At 39.9% G+C, this 18464-nt stretch overlaps 1 protein-coding gene across 2 annotated transcripts in view; it reads right to left on the minus strand.

Annotated features, from left to right (window-relative positions):
* Positions 1 to 2240, minus strand: part of SEMA3E (semaphorin 3E) — a 123173-nt gene extending 120933 nt beyond the window's left edge. Inside the window, exon 1 of one of the 2 annotated variants that reach the window (XM_068167869.1) lies at positions 1713 to 2240. In XM_068167869.1, the coding sequence (XP_068023970.1) occupies positions 1713 to 1827 (115 nt within the window). In that variant the 5' untranslated portion in view covers positions 1828 to 2240. The remainder of the gene's footprint in view (positions 1 to 1712) is intronic. The other variant, XM_068167859.1, reaches the window with a different exon arrangement.
* Positions 2241 to 18464: the final 16224 nt, after the last annotated feature.

An 18464-nucleotide genomic window follows, 5' to 3' on the forward strand; every position in this document is an offset into this window, starting at 1 on the left:
GAAAAACAATTATTTCTACCAGTGAGCACAGAAGCAGTTAATAGTCACAGCATCTTAGTGGGGAGCTTGCCAAAACTGGTAGCTAAACCAGTGTCCTGAACCAACATAACAGTAGATCTATTTGTCTTATTTACTGTGCTTTTCTCACCTCCCTTACCCCATCACAAGTAAGCAAATATCAATAATATTGATAGCCTCAGTAATTACACCTAAAAATAATCCAACATTAAAATACACATTTTGACCTATAAGTAATTTGGAAATGATTACATAATCAACATTTGTCACTCATCCCTGCTGTACTCTGAAACCATAGGCTAAAAAATAAGTGGTATAAATATTAAAAGGGGTCCTATCATTTACTTCATTGAGAGCAAATACTTATTTTCTTACAAGACAGCTTTCCATAATAAATCTCTCTTTCTTCAAAAAATGTTTCACTGCCCTATGAAAGCAATCCAATTTCCTACAGCTTCCTAGCAAGACATTCAGACCAATTATCCTATTCAGCTTCTCCTTTCTTTATAATTGGTTATTTAGTTTGCTATATAAAACACAATTAAACCTTGTTTAGACTAAATCTGTCTATATGTGGAGCTGTAGCTGATGGTAATTCTTAAATTTTAGCCTTACTTAAAATAGATATTGTGATGTAGTTCACACTGGTGCAGCTTAGTTATTACTTTTATAATGACAGAAATATTCTTGAGTAAATTAACATTTGCTCATTTCTAACTATGTCAGCAAAAAGACATTTTCTTTTCATCTTTGCTTAAGAGGTAATATCAAAACATTACTGATTGGCCAATCATCAATTTTTCTGGGAGTCACATTTCTTTCACTCCTGCGGCAATAACTGCCTGTACTTTCTAAGTACATAATCTACAAATGTACGTACTGCTGCAGAGAAGAGAAATGTCATGGTTGTGCATGGGTGTTTTTATAGAGGTACAGGATTAAAACCAAATCATAGGGAAGATTTTGAAATTATAGGCAGTGCAGAACTGATCAAGGAGATACTCAGAAGAATGTAGGGGAAATGGTTCAGGCTTCAGTTAAACTGAAACTTACATAATTAAAAAAAAAAAGACAAAAGCGTACTCTATATATGACAGAAAAAAAATAACACTCTTTTTCTTTGGGTAACTCAGTTAAGCTGCAAGCTGACTTACATTGGCAGAAAGTCATTTTAATTATAGTGTGATGACACTTGCTAGTTTAGAAAATGAATCATATGGTTACACAGGAATTCAGTCTTTTTGCCTTAGCTATATTTGTAGATAGAAGTCTAAAAGTGAATCAGACATTTAGTTCTTTAAAGGCTGCTTGATGTACAGGAGTACATTTATTCTGCAATATTTTCAACTTATGTTCTCAATTTCTTTTTCCTGTTATTAAAGATCAGACATCCTTCTTACAGCGCATAGAATAAGACAAAATTACAAGAAGGCAAATATAAAGGTAGAAGGATATTTCCATAGCCTAAAATCATCACTGTAAGTGCCTTAACTCTTTCTGGATTCAGTAAACTTAATTATGTATGCAGTTTATTTAAGGAAAAGAAAAAAAAAAATCATGAGATCTCAGGACAGGCATATTTTACTCTGTCAGAGGACCATAATTTAACCTCAATGCAATACTGCAATACTTTAAGCAAAATCAAAGAACTTGCATTAGCATAAAGGCTTTAAAAACCTGACACACTGACCTACCTTTATGTGACAGACGTAACCTTGGCTGTCTCGTATCTGTTGCATGACATCCAGTCGGTAACTCTAGTAACAAGCCATATAGTGCCAGGATTAAAAGGTCCTGGGCAGATGCCATCCTGCCCAAGATCAAATTCCTGTGCTCTTCACTTAACAGCTGCTGTTTGTTAATTGTTTTGTGGGGTGTTTTAAGGCTCCAAGTTCCCCTTCTACTTTCCCAGTGCAGTTAGATCTCTCTCTTTGTCAGTTTGTGGGGTATCTCTATGGTAAATTCAGCGTTCATCAGAGAAGCACACGGATTCTGCTAGCCATTTGTCAAGCTGTGCAAATGTCATGTAAAAATATTCCCTCCCTAGGACAATTGTTTATGAAGTGCGAGGACGTTCCAAGGCGTTACTCTGCAGGGTTGTGTCTTGAGCTCTCTTTAGTAACTCTGCCAGTGGATTCAGGAAGAAGCTGTATTTTCAGTCCCTCCTGCAAGGCAATTCATTCAGAGAAGGAGGGAGGAAAAAGGGGAAAAAAAAAAAAAAAAAAAAGGCAAGCACCCTCCTCCTCAGTGCTCTTCAGAACTCAGCCCCTTGCTCTGACTTGCCAAACAGCTAGTTTTAATTCACCTTTCACCTTTTCTAATTAAAAACAAGAAGTGCCATTCCCTCCTGGAGTTGCAGGATCCACCCAGCGGGAAGCCAGGCTGTCAGGCTGCTGGATTTACTGAGAAAGTTCAGGGAGGGTTGAAGCAATGCACAGTGCTGGCTGCTTCTAGGAAGCGTTTTAATCCACGTGCCGTGCACTGATTTCTCAATTGCTTCGTGGTTTTACGTTGTAAAGTATCAGGAGAAGGGTCAGAATTCCTCCTGTCTCTCCCTTTTAAAAAGTCATTTCAGCTTTTGTTCCCAGCTCAGTTTTAGAGGAGGATTAGCCCTTGAATTAACTATTTAAGTACATTATCACTTAGAGTCATTAAACAGCATGCTACTAAGTGGATCAGAGTAAAAAGATTCCAGTGTGTATACTTTCTTACTTTAAAGAATTTTTTTTTCTTTAATTTCCCTAATGTGGCTTCTTCCCCATCACATTTTAAATGTCCTCAAGTCTGAAATCTTGGGTCATCTATATATGTCAGTAGAATTATCTATCTAATTAAATGCTTGTCAGATTGAGTTGTATTTAAATGAAACAAAACAAAACAAAAAGAAAGCAAGCCTGAGCAGAGAATTGTGACACCATGATAAACAGCTTCACGTTTGCAAATGTCAAGCAGCAATCTCTTACATTGCAACTAACAAATACAGGAAAACATAATTTCTTTTTCAAGTCATTTTTAACTTAAAAGTATAGTCATAGCAATAAATAAACTTTTATAAATCAATACTACAGAGATAAGTCTAGAATACATTAATTAAAGGAAGACATTTCCCTGTGATTAAGATATTATGCATAGAATAATTTAGATTTTTGTGAAGTGCTTTTTAGTCATTAACAATTTTATTTTTTAATGGGATGGAGCATTAAAGACATGCTAAGTGTTTATACTTTTCATTGTTTTATACAGAAAAAGAATCACAAAGACAGTAAAATGAAACCTAATGCATGCATTTGACAATAGTACACTCAAAGAAATTTGACAGCCAACAAAACATAATGATATCTTGAAAGAAACATCTACTAAGAGATTTCTGTATGCCAGCAAACTGGAAAGAACTCTGGATAATAATATGGTGAAGCGCAGTTCTAATAGCAAGATACATGGATGGGAGAGACAGCTCTGTTCAAGAAGAACAGAAAATAAGAACTACTAGGACAGAAAAAAAAAAATCAATTTTGCTGAAAAGACAGAATTAAATCACAAGAGTGCCCAAGAACTCCTGGAGGCTGTATAATAAGGAGCAGGGAAGAGGTCATGTCTACCTGTTAGCTCTCCAATAGCAGGTCACATACACATACCTGGGCTTGCTTTAAATCAGCTGGAAACTGTGCCAACAGCAGTTAAACCTCAGGAGCAAGAGTTAAATCACACAGCTATTTGCTCAATTTCTTGCACACAACTGTAGGTTGCACTGAATATTATGCTGTTGTGCTGGCTGTCTGGCAGTAGCTCAGCATGTGTACTTGAGATATTATTAGTGAAGAAGGCAATGTTGGCTCTGCCTCCAAGCACTGACCTCAGCATGGGTGAGTTCATGATCTACCTGATGTGAACGCTATTATTGGCATCTTTCTAAAACATACAAAGGTTTCATGTTTGACCATTAAGATTGCCTGTAAATGAACATGATCTGGTGTCTGCTGAGCTTGGTGAAGAGTGAAAATTTTCATTTATCTTTGGATGTGATATTGTGAGTTCTTATTGAAATATTTTCATTTTTCCTAGGAAGAAAAAAAAAATCAGTTAATAGAACTGTCAAGGACTTACTGTCTTTCAACATAAGTCTGCATATTTTAAACCTTTCTGATTCTGAGATAGTCCAAATGGAATTTTGGAGCTGATATAGAAAACGTAACACTCCTTCTAATTGATGTATACATTTTCAAAAAGGACAAAAATTAAAAATTCCAAATGCAAGTTCACAGTATGGAAACTAAAATGAGTGAATAAAACAAGTATTAGTGCAAATCCTCAGATCTTGCCTCTCTCCAGAACTCTCCTACATCTTGCAGTAGGGTGTTATACTTGAATTTTCCCAGGAGGCAGATCATGTTGTAGATGCTCAACAAACTGAATAGTTAGACTGCAGGTATTCTGAGGTGGTACCAAAAAGTTAATGTGATAAGATTAAAGAATTCCCAGGATTTATACTTCAAAATTCTGCTTTCATTTTCCAGTTTGCAAAAGAGAACTGGGGGGTAGAATGGACAAGGGAGCTCCTGGAAGGTACAAGGGAGCTGCTGGAAGGTAGAAGGGAGCTGTTGGAAACTCTAAACCCTGTTTTATATTCAGATAAGCGGTAGGGTGCAGCGGGTCTATTCAAACAAGACATACATACAAATAAGGGCAATTCCCCACCAACGTGATCTTACAAGTACTCACATGCCTTTCTAAACCCACACATCCCCAGACATTACACAGCTCCTCGGCTCCCTACAAGCACAACCTGATGCAGGACTAGCGCTTCAGATCAGAAATATACAAATAAGCTGATTTTTGTATTTATGCCCAAGGACAAGGCTTTTTTTTTGTTTGAAATCTGATTCTCAAGCAGGGTGGGCCATGCGGGTGCCTCAGGCTCCTTCCACTACTTTCTAAGGGAAGGGTCACAGAGCAAAGGTGCAGAAGTAGTAGCTGGAGATACTGCTCAATGTTAAGGCTTTGACTGTCAGTAAGAGGTAATGGCATGGGAAATCTGGGAATGGCTAAGGAGCATGTGGAAAGATGTTGGCACTGGAAAGAGACGTAACAGAATGGAAGAGAAAGGGCAAATTCATGTATCAATATATGAAGGAGATTGATTTCTTTCCTAAGAAGGCAAACCTTACTCCCTTACACAACAATTTTTGATGTAAATCAAGCAGTGGAAAGATACACACAATTTCAAGTTAAGAAAAACATGTGGCCTCAGGCAAGACAATCAAGCTCTTTGCCTCTTTTCAATTAAACAGGCATATGGTCTTGCCTCCAGGGGTGTTTTGAAAGACTTCTTCCTAAAAGATTCTGAAGAGCAAGTAGAAGCATGGCAAAAAAAGGTGTTCAAATATTAGGATTTAGGCTTAGATGAGTACAAACACAGGTGCCCCAGGGCAGTGGAGCCCACATGTAGTAGAGTGCTGGGTCTCTGGAGAGTAAACAAGGTGGCTTTACTGCTTATTTTCTGTTAATAAGGTAAATATAACAGATCTCTGTTAAAACTGAGCTTGTTTCAGTAGCAAAATGTCCAGATAAGTAAACGCTGATAGCTAAATGAAAAATAATTTCTGGAAACCTATAAGTAAAGAGCATTTGAAAATTGAACTGCAAACCCTGTATATGATTGCTGGTTTAGAGTCCCTATAATTACACTGTCCTAAAGAAGAAGACAAGTTTTCTTAATAAAAAGGAAAACAATGTGGCATTTGCATTCTTTATGTATAGCAAAGGAGTCCATTAAAGGAACTAGAAATTAGTTGTAAACTGCAATATAAAGTCTGTGAACCATAGCTTGATTTGCTACAGATGCTGCAAAATCAGAGCAATTCTAATGAAGTCATTGAGCCTGTAAATCTAAACACTCCAACACAAAATGCTTCTAACACAGAGTGAGAACTGGTTTAAGTTTAACTGATAGAGTGAAATGTAAACGCAGGAGCAAGATGTAAATAAGTAGATCTGCAGCCACTAGCACCAGTAACAAATTCTAAACATTATAACTATAAAGGAAAATGAAGTGTTTAGAAAATTTAAAGCTGGGGTGGTCCAAGAACTGCCATAGCCATAACCTCAAACCAGGTTTGAAAGTTACAAGATTGCCTCCTTCTGACCATGATACACTGAGCCACAGTGGGAATTCTTTTATTGACCTATGCTTGAGGATTAAAAGAAGGTGGGAAGATGGGAAACAACACCAGAAGCTATGTGGCATTCGCTGAAGTCCTGCATCTACATTAGTGCTGTAAAATGTAGCAGCTGTACTGCACAGGTAATCATATCTTCATTAATTTAATAGTCAGAGTCTTAAAAGACACTTAAAGAACTGCTCTTACACTGTGTTGTCTCTAAAACTTTTTTATGTCCCTGCTTATCCAGTGAGCATTGAAGCTCTTATTGATGCATCAGCTTTTAAAGTCCACTATACAGAAACCCTTACAGCAGATGTAGGAGATGTAGGAGATGTAGAGAAGATCTATATATCATCTAATTGTTATCTCTGTCTTATCTCTGCCTTTAAGATGGGAATTCATGTCTACTCCAGTCTCCATTACAAAGATGGAACTGGCTTTCTTACATCAGCAGTACTGGCATAAATAGTAACACAAAATTGTTCATCATCACCTCAGTGCAGATACTGCAGCCTTGCAACTCCAAATCAACCCATACAAAATTGTATGGATACATTAAGTAAGAACACGGACAAGACACAGCAAGAACTGAGAAAGCTGATCCAACTGGTGAGTAATCACTTAATAATATCTACTAGGGTATCTCTCAACAAAACAAGCAGAACCACCACTTGGATTACCCCCACTGACCCTTGGGAGGATATAACTGATAGCAGAGGAATGTTGCCAGATTCTGTTTGATATAAGAAAATAGCAGGAAATAATAATACTAATAATTAATAATAATAAATACCCCTATTTCTTCATAAAGAATTTTCTGAGTAGAGATTTTTTTAGATCTTTGGGCTTTTTTCTTTAAGAGTTAGATCCTAACCTTGTATGAAAACAGATGTGTTTATATGTAATGTCTCCAGGATGAGGAAGTGTTATTTCTCTTGTTTTATAGACAGTGCATTCTCTCTTTGATCTAAGATAAAATTTAGACAATATTCATTAAGCAGAAAAGTTTGACTGAACATAAACCTATACTTCAAACTAGCCACAAAATTACATGGTAAATTAATGCTCTGGAAGAAGTAAATGAGTTCTCAATTAAATTACATTCCTCTTAATTCCAGAAAGACTGGGTTTTGACAGGTAAACATTGAAACATATTGTCCTTGGAGCATTTTTGTTTGCAGTAATGTCATTTCTATGACTAATTACAGGTGAATGTCGGTACTGCTTGGGACACATCACATACTTTGGTTAACTTATAAAAAACAGGTGGAATAAACATTTCTTTCTTCAAATGCAGACCTCTTAAGGGATTTCTTTATAAGTTGCACTAAAAGCACAGCATATCAGCATGTCTTATTCCTGAAATCAACTCCATGTGCCTGACATACGATTAGTACATGGGTCAGAGCAATCTGTATGGTTAGTTCTGGATGAAAATCAAATTACTGATTTCTCTGGGGGAATGTATTTTTTATGACATTTTTATTACTAAATAATTGCTGAAATCTCTCAAAAGATGAAAAAAAAAAAAGTGAGAAACAGTTAGTTGTTTATTTAAGAATAAGATGTAATGTGGAATGTGACATTTTACCCTGATTGAGCAGGAAATAGAAATATATTATTAAGCAGGAAATAGAAATATAATGGTCAAACATCTAATATTAACTGACTATCAGATATTTCCTATTAAATCAGATTGAGGAATACATTTTATTAAAGTTAATTGTGCCCTATTTAATCCTAAATGAAAAAGATTAATACTGTGCAATTATCTCTTCAAATGATTTTTCTTCCAGTTGATTGTTTCTTGATTCTTCACTACCCAAAAAAGAAATGAAACAACAAACAAAACAGTAGTTATATAGGAAAAATATTTTATACCTAACAGATATTAATATATCAACACAAGAATGAAGTAGTTTGGCCATCATCAGAGACAGCTCTAAATAGAAGTTTCATTTTGTTGATCAGACACATGAAGATATAACCTACAAATTTTCTGTCTGAAGCCTTTGGCCATCTTTTAATACCATTATCATCCAAAGGTGAAATGGAAAGCATTTGGTAAAAATAAACCATTTTGACCACAAATCAGTTGCAAGTTTTAAAACTGAAAATACATTTTGATGCAGATTTTCAAAAATTGGTTCCTGTTCTCTTGCCTGCTAATGGATTCCACATTCCTACTTGAAAAAGGTGATGGCAACATCAGTCTGGATGCAAGTCCCAGGCTGCACTTAGTTTGTATTTTTACTTACATATATTAAGTGGAAGGCATACATCATGATGGATCCCAAAGCAGACAGAAAGAATTAGTATATGATGTGATTTGCATCAATGGGACATAATATTTTCAGGAATGAATTAGATTTCTTGTGACAGCAATGTGGGTGCAAAAACTGAAGGAAAAAATTAAGGAAACCTTAGACATAGTTTTGGGCACTTATTATAGAGCCTACTTGGAAGTGAGCTGTCTGTATTCTGCAAAATAGAAAGGAGCTTAGCTGATATGCTTCTGTGTCACACGGGTTAAAGCATTAATCCTCTCCTTGGTTTAAAGATGTTCATAGGTATATACCCTGCTTTGAATCCCTTTACAGTTGTCAGGCAGCTAACATTTAGACGTTGTGATGCTGAGTACTGAGACGTGCACAAATCCCCAGTATTTTCTAACAGCTCCTAGTGAGGAGTGGCTGATCTCACTGCAGCCATAGCCAGCTTTGGGAAGCACAAGAGATCTAAAAGCTTTCGAATTCTCTACAAAACATATCAAAGGAATGAGGCACTCAGTGTGGTGGGAGCTGAACACTCTCTTTCCCTTGAGGTCTCTAGAAACCCCAGAATTAACAACATCTCCTTCAAAGAAGCAAAAGAGACATCAACTACTACATTTGTGTGTTAGGTTTGAGCCGGGCGGGGTTTGGTAGCAGGGGAGGGGGCTACTGGTGTTTCTCCTGTAGGAAGCTTCAAGAAGCTCCCCCAGCTCTAAATCAGACTTGCCACTAGACAAGGCTAAGTCAATCAGACCCTCTGCAATAACGTATTTAGGAGTGGGAAAAAACAGACAGATTGCTTTGGTTTAGAAATTCTTTTGTGTTGGAAATGAATGTGTTATGAGGGAGACAACCATGCAAACACCCAGGTCAGTAGAGGAGGCATTCTGGAGCAGCCATCTGCTTCATCCCACGGTGAGATGTCAGGCTGAGCCCTTGCAGCTCTTAGAGATGGGCCCATCTGCAGCCTATGGAGGACCCCATCCTGGACCAAGGAACTGATCCTAAAGAATGTTATGACTCTGAGGGAAGCTTACCCTGGAGTGGTCTATCAGTGGGAGGACTACAAGCCATGGAAAGCCCACACTGGTAGGAGAATCCCATGGAAGACTGTCTCCTGTGGGAGGGACACCATGGTGCAGCAGGTTAGAACTGTGAGGAGTGTTCCCCGGAAGAGAAGGGAGTGACAGAGGCAACATGGAATGGATTCAGAATTACCATAATCCCCATTCCCTGTGCCCCTGAACTTCAGAGGGGAGGAAGTAACATAGCTTGGCCTTGGAATAAGGAAGGACCAGAGGGAAGGCATATTTAAGAGTCAGTTCTGTTAACTATTGTTCTACCCTAATTCTATTGGTAATTTGGTGGTGATTTTCTTTAAATTAAATTGTTTTTTCTTCCTAAGTCAAATCTGCCTCGTGACCATAGCTAGTGAGGGAGCCCTCCCTGTCATTTATCTCATCCTTCAAGCCTTTTGTTATCTTTTCTCCTCCCCATCCCTCTGGATAGAGGTATGAGTGAACCAGCATCTGTATGGTGCTTTATTGCTGGTTGGGTGGGCTTAAACCGTGACAGTTTCTAACTTCTGTACCACATGCACAAGCATTCATGCTGCTGCATAGCAAAGAATATCTCTGTGTAAGAGAACTTCTTGTCTGATTGACTGCCCTTGGCTGTGTGGTAGTTGGAACAAAAAGACCTGGCTTTGCATTCAAACCTTGGGTGTTCCTTACACCATAAACACTTTCTTTTTGCTATCTGCTTTATTATTATCATGAAGAAAGTAATTATCATTGGTTTTCACTTTTGTCATCTGTCTAGACATATATTTATTTGATCTTCCAACACATTCATTTAAAGAGTGTAAAAAAAACCCAAAAAAAAAAAAAAAAAAAACCCAAGAGATTTGATACATTTTCTTTATTAAAGAGCCAACAACTTCAGCTTTCAAGAAGTCTCTGGACCAGATATCAAACAGCATTAATTTAATACTTTAAATTATGACCTTGAGGTTGCAAAAATCCTTTAACTTATAACTAGATAAGCAAACACTTATCTCAAGGAAATTTGTTATCTGCCTGTTAAGATCTTTTATATCATTATTAAGGATGGACAAATATTTCCCTTATCTGCTAAGATACTGTTATCTTCATAGTCATTTGACATTATTCCAGTAAGAAAATCTATGGTTACAGTCATTAGAATGACTGCTCGGCAATCCAGTTTTACAGTTGTGCAAGAAAACTGCAGTTAGTGCTGTCAGCTTTTAGAAATGCATCAAAAATCAAATCCTAAGGCTGTTGGCTGATACAGACATTTCATATACACAAATTTATCCAATTTGAAAGAGCAGAAGTATAAATAGGAAGCAAGAAATTGTCTGTACAAATATGAAAAGCTATCCTCAGGCAAGGGTGGTTTACTCCCTCACCATAGCTGAGCTGAATTCAAAGTAAGAGGTTGGAGATATGAAGCAGGGTATCAAGAAAAATCAAGGAAAGCATTGTGGGAGCAGGATGAATTAGACAGCAGATTAGCTGCCTCAGGATGTGGTCTAAGTCATATTATTTGGAACATTTTTAACGAGGCTACCCAGCCCTGATGGGGAATGTACTGGATGATGTATTGGTTGTTTTCCATCCCTAGGTGTCATGATCTTATGAATGTTGTGGCTCAGGACCATGTCTATTTTTAATTTACAAAACCACTTTATATGTCATGGGCAAAGCAAGGACTAAAGGGCTGATTAATTAAACCAGCTCAAGACTATTTATATAGGGACTTATAGGCAAGTGAAAACCACACTTCTCTGGTTAATCTCTCTGTGGGGATGCTCTGACTCATAATTTGTTTTTATGCAAGTGACCATCTTCCTCTAACACCAAAGGAGGGCATGACCCAAAAGAAAAAGTCACCATAGACTGTAGTTTAGTCTGCTGTGATTTCTTTGCTCTAACACAAAGCACATGTGTATTCCCTAAAATAGAAAAGTTAAAGTAGGCAAAACCAGAAGGACATACAAATTACGGTTGCCTAGCGAAAGCCCTGATTCATAATACAGTAAGTTATACAGTCTGGTGTTGCAGCGCTACTTGATGCTTAGCATAATTACCACAGCAGTTACTGTGACACTTTTTTTTTTAAATACCAATAATTAAAATATTAAGTAGTTGTTAAATCATCTGGACTAAAATATTAGTCATACAGAATCCAGAACCCTCTCATTTTGATTCCTGTGTATCACTTCTGAAACCTGTGTAGCTCTTACTCTTTCTATTGTATTTTCCTATGGTTTCAGAGCCAAAAAGGCCAGATACAGGATGACCTCATTTTCTTCTTGTGTAAAAAGACTTGATTCAATTTTTATTCATAGGGACAGCTAGGAACATCACATAAACTGAAATTATGAATCTGTTGGTGAGAAACATTAATATGCTTAAAACATATATTTAACAAAATCCCTAATTTACATATTAAATTCTCAACCCTGAATTGTTTGGGGTTACATCCAGTTAGTTGCAACGCTATTTGTGAAAACTGAAAACACAATAAATAAAAAACACTTCTGTTCCAGTGATCCAAGGCAATATTTCAGTCTTATACTTCAGACTACCAGCAGTTCCATTTGCTCAGAGTTCTAAATCCCAAATTTTTAGTACTAGTAAAGTAGGAAATAAAACCAAAACAATATTTACTCCCAGGAACCATATTAGAAAAGAACAAATTATTCCTTCATTTTAGGTTTGGTTTTGCCATTTAAGGAATTCCCCCCAAACCATGTGATAATTCCTGTGAAACTGATTCTAGATAGAGGTCACATTTTCTACATCTGTACAGTAAAGAAAAAAATGCAGTTTTACAATGGTGGAAAACTCTTTATAGTGTAAGTTGGGCAGAGCTGGTTCGGTTCAAGAAAACACGAGGACAGGACATACATTCTATGTATGTATTCTAAGAAAACACGAGGACAGGCAAGAGGAACCAGAGATACAAATAAGACTGGAAGGTACGTACCTCTCTAGTACTAAAAAAACCTGGGGGTGCTTTCTGGCTACAAGGGTGAGTGGCCACTTACATAAAGCATGGTCCAAAGGTTTTCCTGTGATCCTAAAGTGTGATTACCATTCTTTGTGTTTTATTAGTCTAATAAGACCATTAGGGTTGTGTCGTAGTCCACTAGTTTGACACTTTTATGAACCAAAATCAAAGTTCTGGGACTGCATGTTATCAGATGAGTTATAAAGGCTTATAAGTTTTTCTGAGGATGCAAAGCCTACAAACATAGTGTTGAAGGACTATGTAGGACAAAGATAGCTGCAATGTTTATGTGTCACCTTCAAGAAGCAATCCTGGAGTGATTTGTCTCCTGGACTGGAGGAATCTGATTGAAACATTCCAGGGAGAAATTAAATATTAGTAAATCCTGAAATGACTCAATGAATAGAGTCTGAGATGGACCCCCAAAGTATCTTAGAGGTACATGTGTAAGGGGAGAAACCAAGCCGCTCTTCATCAGTCCTGGCTCACTGGAGATGTCCCAGGGGACTGGAAGCCAGCCAACGTGGTGCCCATCCACCAGAAGGGCCGGTTGGATGAGCCAGGGAATTATAGACCTGTCAGCCTGACCTCAGTGCCAGGGAAGATCAGGCCCAGCCAGCATGGATTTAGGAAGGGCAGGTCCTGCCTGACCAACCTGATCTCCTTCTACGAGCAGGTGACCTGCCTGATGGATGGGGGGAGGCCTGTGGATGTAGTCCACCTGGACTTCAGCAAGGCCATTGACACCGTCCCCCATAGCAAACTCCTGGCCAAGCTGTCAGCCCATGGCTTGGACAGCAGCACTCTGAGCTGGGTTAGGAACTGGCTGGATGGCCGAGCCCAGAGAGTGGTGGTGAGTGGTGCCACATCCAGCTGGCAGCCAGTCAGTAGTGGAGTCCCCCAGGGATCAGTGCTGGGCCCCATCCCCTTTAATATCTTTATTGATGATCTGGATGAGGGCATTGAGTCCATCATCAGTAAATTTGCTGACGACACCAAGCTGGGGGCAGGAGTTGATCTGCTGGAGGGTAGAGAGACTCTGCAGAGAGACCTCGATAGGCTGGACAGATGGGCAGAGTCCAGTGGCATGAGATTTAACACATCCAAGTGCCGGGTTCTGCACATTGGCCACAACAACCCCATGCAGTGCTACAGGCTGGGGTCAGAGTGGCTGGAGAGCAGCCAGGCAGAGAGAGACCTGGGGGTGCTGGTTGATGGTAGGATGAACATGAGCCTGCAGTGTGCCCAGGCGGCCAGGAGGGCCAATGGCATCCTGGCCTGCATTAAGAACAGTGTGGCCAGCAGGAGCAGGGAGGTCATTCTGCCCCTGTACACTGCGCTGGTTAGGCCACACCTCGAGTACTGTGTCCAGTTCTGGGCCCCTCAGTTTAGGAAGGATGTTGACTTGCTGGAACGAGTCCAGAGAAGGGCAACAAAGTTGGTGAGGGGTTTGGAACACAAGCCCTGTGAGGAGAGGCTGAGGGAGCTGGGGCTGCTTAGCTTGGAGAGGAGGAGACTCAGGGGAGACCTTCTTGCTCTCTACAACTACCTGAAGGGGGGTTGTAGGGGTTGTAGACAGGCAGAGGTTGGTCTCTTCTCCCAGGCAGCCAGCACCAGAACAAGAGGACACAGTCTCAGGCTGTGCCAGGGGAGGTTCAGGCTGGAGGTCAGCAGGAAGTTTTACACAGAGAGAGTGATTGCCCATTGGAATGGACTGCCCAGGGAGGTGGTGGAATCGCCATCAACTGGAGGTGTTCAGGAGGAGACTTGACAGGGTGCTTGGTTGCATGGGTTAGTTGATTGGGTGGTGTTGGATGATAGGTTGGACACGATGATCTTGAAGGTCTTTTTGCAACCTGGTCTATTCTGTTCTGTTCTGTTCTGTTCTGTTCTGTTCAATTCTATTCTATTCTATTCTATTCTATTCTACTTATTCTTTCTTTTCACCTGCGGCACAGGACACATTCCTTCCTAACCATATCTGCAGACCTCTCTGCCTCCCCTGCTGCAGTAGTCTTTGGATGCACTCAGAGCTGTCACTGTAGAGTAAGTGCTTATTGTTTTTGCTTGCCACTGACACCTCTCCTACACATCTTCCCTTGTAACTTAGGCTGAAATGTGAAAAGAAAGCTTAGCTGCTTCTATTTGCAATGAGGGTGGATCCACATCCTCCTCTTCATGTCAGGATCACCATGAGATCTAGAAATCTGTGCTGCAGAAAAAATGTTCCTTCTTCCTCCAGCCTGTGCAGGGACAGATACAAAACATAGGTGGCCAAGAAGGCCAATGGCATCCTGGCCTGCATTAGGAATAGTGTGGCCAGCAGGAGCAGGGAAGTCATTGTGCCCCTGTACTCTGCGTTGGTTAGGCTGCACCTTGAGTACTGTGTCCAGTTCTGGGCCCCTCAGTTTAAGAAGGACATCGAAACACTTGAACGTGTCCAGAGAAGAGCAACAAGGCTGGTGAGAGGCCTTGAACACAAGCCCTATAAGGAGAGGCTGAGGGAGCTGGGATTGTTTAGCCTGGAGAAGAGGAGGCTCAGGGGTGACCTCATTGCCCTCTACAACTACCTGAAGGGTGGTGGTAGCCGGGAAGGGGTTGGTCTCTTGTCCCAGGCAACCAGCACCAGAACAAGGGGACACAGTCTCAAGCTGCACCAGGGGAGGTTTAGACTCGAGGTGAGGAGACAGCTCTTCACTGAGTGAGTCATTCATCATTGGAATGGGCTGCCCAGGGAGGTGGTGGAGTCACCATCACTGGAGGCATTCAAGAGGGGATTGGATGTGGCACTTGGTGCCATGGTCTAGTCATGGGGTCTGTGTTTATAGGTTGGACTCGATGATCTTCGAGGTCTCTTCCAACCTTAGTTATACTGTGATACTGTGATACTGTGATTCCAGCTCAAAGATTCCTTCTCATCTCAGCTGCAGACAAAGAGGATTGTCAATAAGCTTTTGAAGGACACTTTTGTAGGCAATTCCTATCTGTTTATAGAATCATAGTATCATAGAGTGATCTGGGTTGGAAGGGACCTCCAAAGGTCTAGAACTTGTTCCTAGCATCCAATGCTACACAGGATTTTAACAGTTGAATACTACTTTGTGAGAAGAAATTCTTATCAATGCCTATCATTTTTTTCCACACAGCTCTAGCTCCTCTTCAGTTTCTGACCAAATCTTTGTAAGCTTCATGGGTTCTTCTTACAAAGATTCTGGAGTCTTCCTTTTTCAAGGAGCTCTTCTATCTTTTTTCTAATGGTGTCAAGAGAAGGAAATAAAAAAAAACCACAAAAAACCAACAAAACCCAAACCAACCCAGGCCTATATGTACCTGAAATTACTTTTTTTTTCCTTTGGAATATTTGGGACTTCATTCATGCTCCATTGTATTTCATATATAGCACTGTAACAGTCATTTCTGGTCTCAAGGTCAAAGAAGGTTCAAATTTGAGAAGATTCACCTGAAACCTACAGTAAGGTGATTGCTATGGATCCAGAGATAAGAGTGTTGTGAATCATTTGTTGTAGAAGAAAATGAAGTGAACAGTATAACCTACAGAACTTATACCCTGTTTTGACTGCACTAAAACTTTTCTTGGGGAGAAATGGGACAGTAAAATAAGGGTATATCTGTCTACCTGAACACTTTTGTTCTGAGTAAGACTATGACTTTGGAGTGAATTTTTTGATTGACATAGCCTTGATTCACATCACAGAGCAGTGGGAGAAGATGCAAAATAAATTCCTTTCCAATGGAACTAAACTGGAAGATAATATTTCAAGATTGCACCCAACATGCTCTTACTGTGACTAGGCACTGGTCCAGGGAATCAGACTCAAACTAATCCAAAATTAAACTCCTGGGACTCATATAGCATTGCTGTCAGGTCTTGTTAATGGTGTATGAACTGATCAAAATGACTCTTGTCTTCTGGCTCCTGACAAACTCACAACAAACTGATTTAAAAATCCAATACAAGTACTTTTCATGGAAATAGCATGAACTCATAAAACTGTTAAAGTAAGTGTGTATGTTACCTGTGTTGATCCAATAGAATGGTTCAGCTGTGAGAAATCCAACTTTAAGCTGTGTCACAATTGTATTTGAACCCATTAGTCTAAAGTTGATGTGTGTTTTCTTTTTAATGAGGCAGTGCATAAAGTTGACTCATAGTCCAGTATTTTTACATGCTTACCTCAGACAAGATGATAGCCTTTGATAGACAGGACAACTTTATACCCTTTTATGAGAACATAACCAGGTGGATAGATGATGGAGGAGCGGTGGCTGTGGTCTGTCTTGACTTCAGTAAGGCATTTGACACTGTCTCCCATAGCATCCTTGCAATTAAACTGAGGCAGTGTGGTCTCAATGAGCAGGTAGTGAGGTGGATTGTGAACTGGTTGAAGGAAAGGAGTCAAAGAGTTGTGGTCAATGGGATGGAGTCTAGTTGGAGGTGTGTGTCTAGTGGAGTCCCTCGGGGTCAGTACTAGGACCAGTACTGTTCAATATATTCATTGATGACCTGGATGAGGGCACAGAGTGCACTGTCAGCAAGTTTGCTGACGACACAAAGCTGGATGGAGTGGCTGACATGCCAGATGGTTGTGCTGACATTTGTCCTGCCATGTGCAAGATTTGGACAGGCTGGAGAGCTGGACAGGGAGAAATTTGATGAAGTTCAACAAGGGCAAGTGTAGAGTCTTTCACCTGGGAAGGAACAACTCCATGCACCAATATAGATTGGGGACAGACCTGCTGCAGAGCAGTAAAGGGGGAAGCGACCTGGGGGTCCTGGTGGATGGAAGGATGACCATGAGCCAGCAATGTGCTCTTGTGGCCAGGAAGGCCAACGCCATTCTGGGGTGAATTAGAAGGGGTGTGACCAGTAAGTCAAGAGAGGTTCTCCTCCCCCTCTACTCTGCACTGGTGAGGCTGCATCTGGAATATTGTGTCCAGTTCTGGGCCTCTCAGTTCAAGAAATGCAGTGCGCTATTTGAAAGAGTCTGGCGCAGAGCCACAAGGATGATTAAGGGAGTGGAACATCTTTCTTATGAGAGACTGAGGGAGCTGGGGCTGTTTAGCTTAGAGAAGAGGATACTGAGAGGTGACCCCATTCATGTTTATAAATATGTAAAGGGTGAGTCCTGAGAGGATGGAGTCAGGCTCTTCTCAGTGGTGCCCAATGACAGGACAATGGCCAATGGGTGGAAGTTGAGGCATAGGAAGTTTCACATAAATATGAGGAAATTTGTTTTTTCTTTCACTGTGAGGGTGACAGAACCCTGGAACAGGCTGCCCAGGGAGGTTGTGGAGTCTCCCTCTCTGGAGATATTCAAAACTTACCTGGATGTGTTCCTGTGTAATCTGGTGTAGGTGATCCTGCTCTGGCAGTGGGGTTGGACTAGATGATCTTTCAAGGTCCCTTCCAGCCCCTGAAATTCTGTGATTCTGTGATTACCTGACACAGATAAGACCTTTCCTCTGAGGGTCATTGTTTCATTCAGCAGAAACACTATTTTATTTTTTAAAAAGAGAAAAAGAATTTCACGTTCTATTCAACTTGAAACTTCACTTTTCATTTTTGAAGTATTGAAACAAAATTATTCATATAGCACTGTTCACAGGACCTCAGCAAATCTGGCACTCGGTTCCCATGTTCAGATCACCAGACTAAAGCATTCAGCCGAATAGAAGCCTGTCTGAGAAAGATTACCATTACTTGTCACTTTTATGGAAACGTGCCATTTTCTTCTAAAATAAGGGGTGTGCTTGATCAAGAAGGCTTGCCATCTAAAAGTATATATTTATAAATACATAAATCTTGATCAGCCATAGCTGGGGCCTCATTTCTCTGTGGGCTGAACACCCAACAAATGACCAATTGATTTCACTGTTTGAATAGCTGTAAGATGAGAGGAATTATTTTGTACTGAAGGTCATATTTTATTTATTTCAGTTCAAAGGCCAGTGA

The sequence above is a fragment of the Melanerpes formicivorus genome, unplaced genomic scaffold (genome assembly GCF_026170545.1).
Source record: "Melanerpes formicivorus ecotype bairdi unplaced genomic scaffold, bMelFor1.0.p_v2 SCAF_3, whole genome shotgun sequence".
Lineage (NCBI taxonomy): Eukaryota > Metazoa > Chordata > Aves > Piciformes > Picidae > Melanerpes > Melanerpes formicivorus.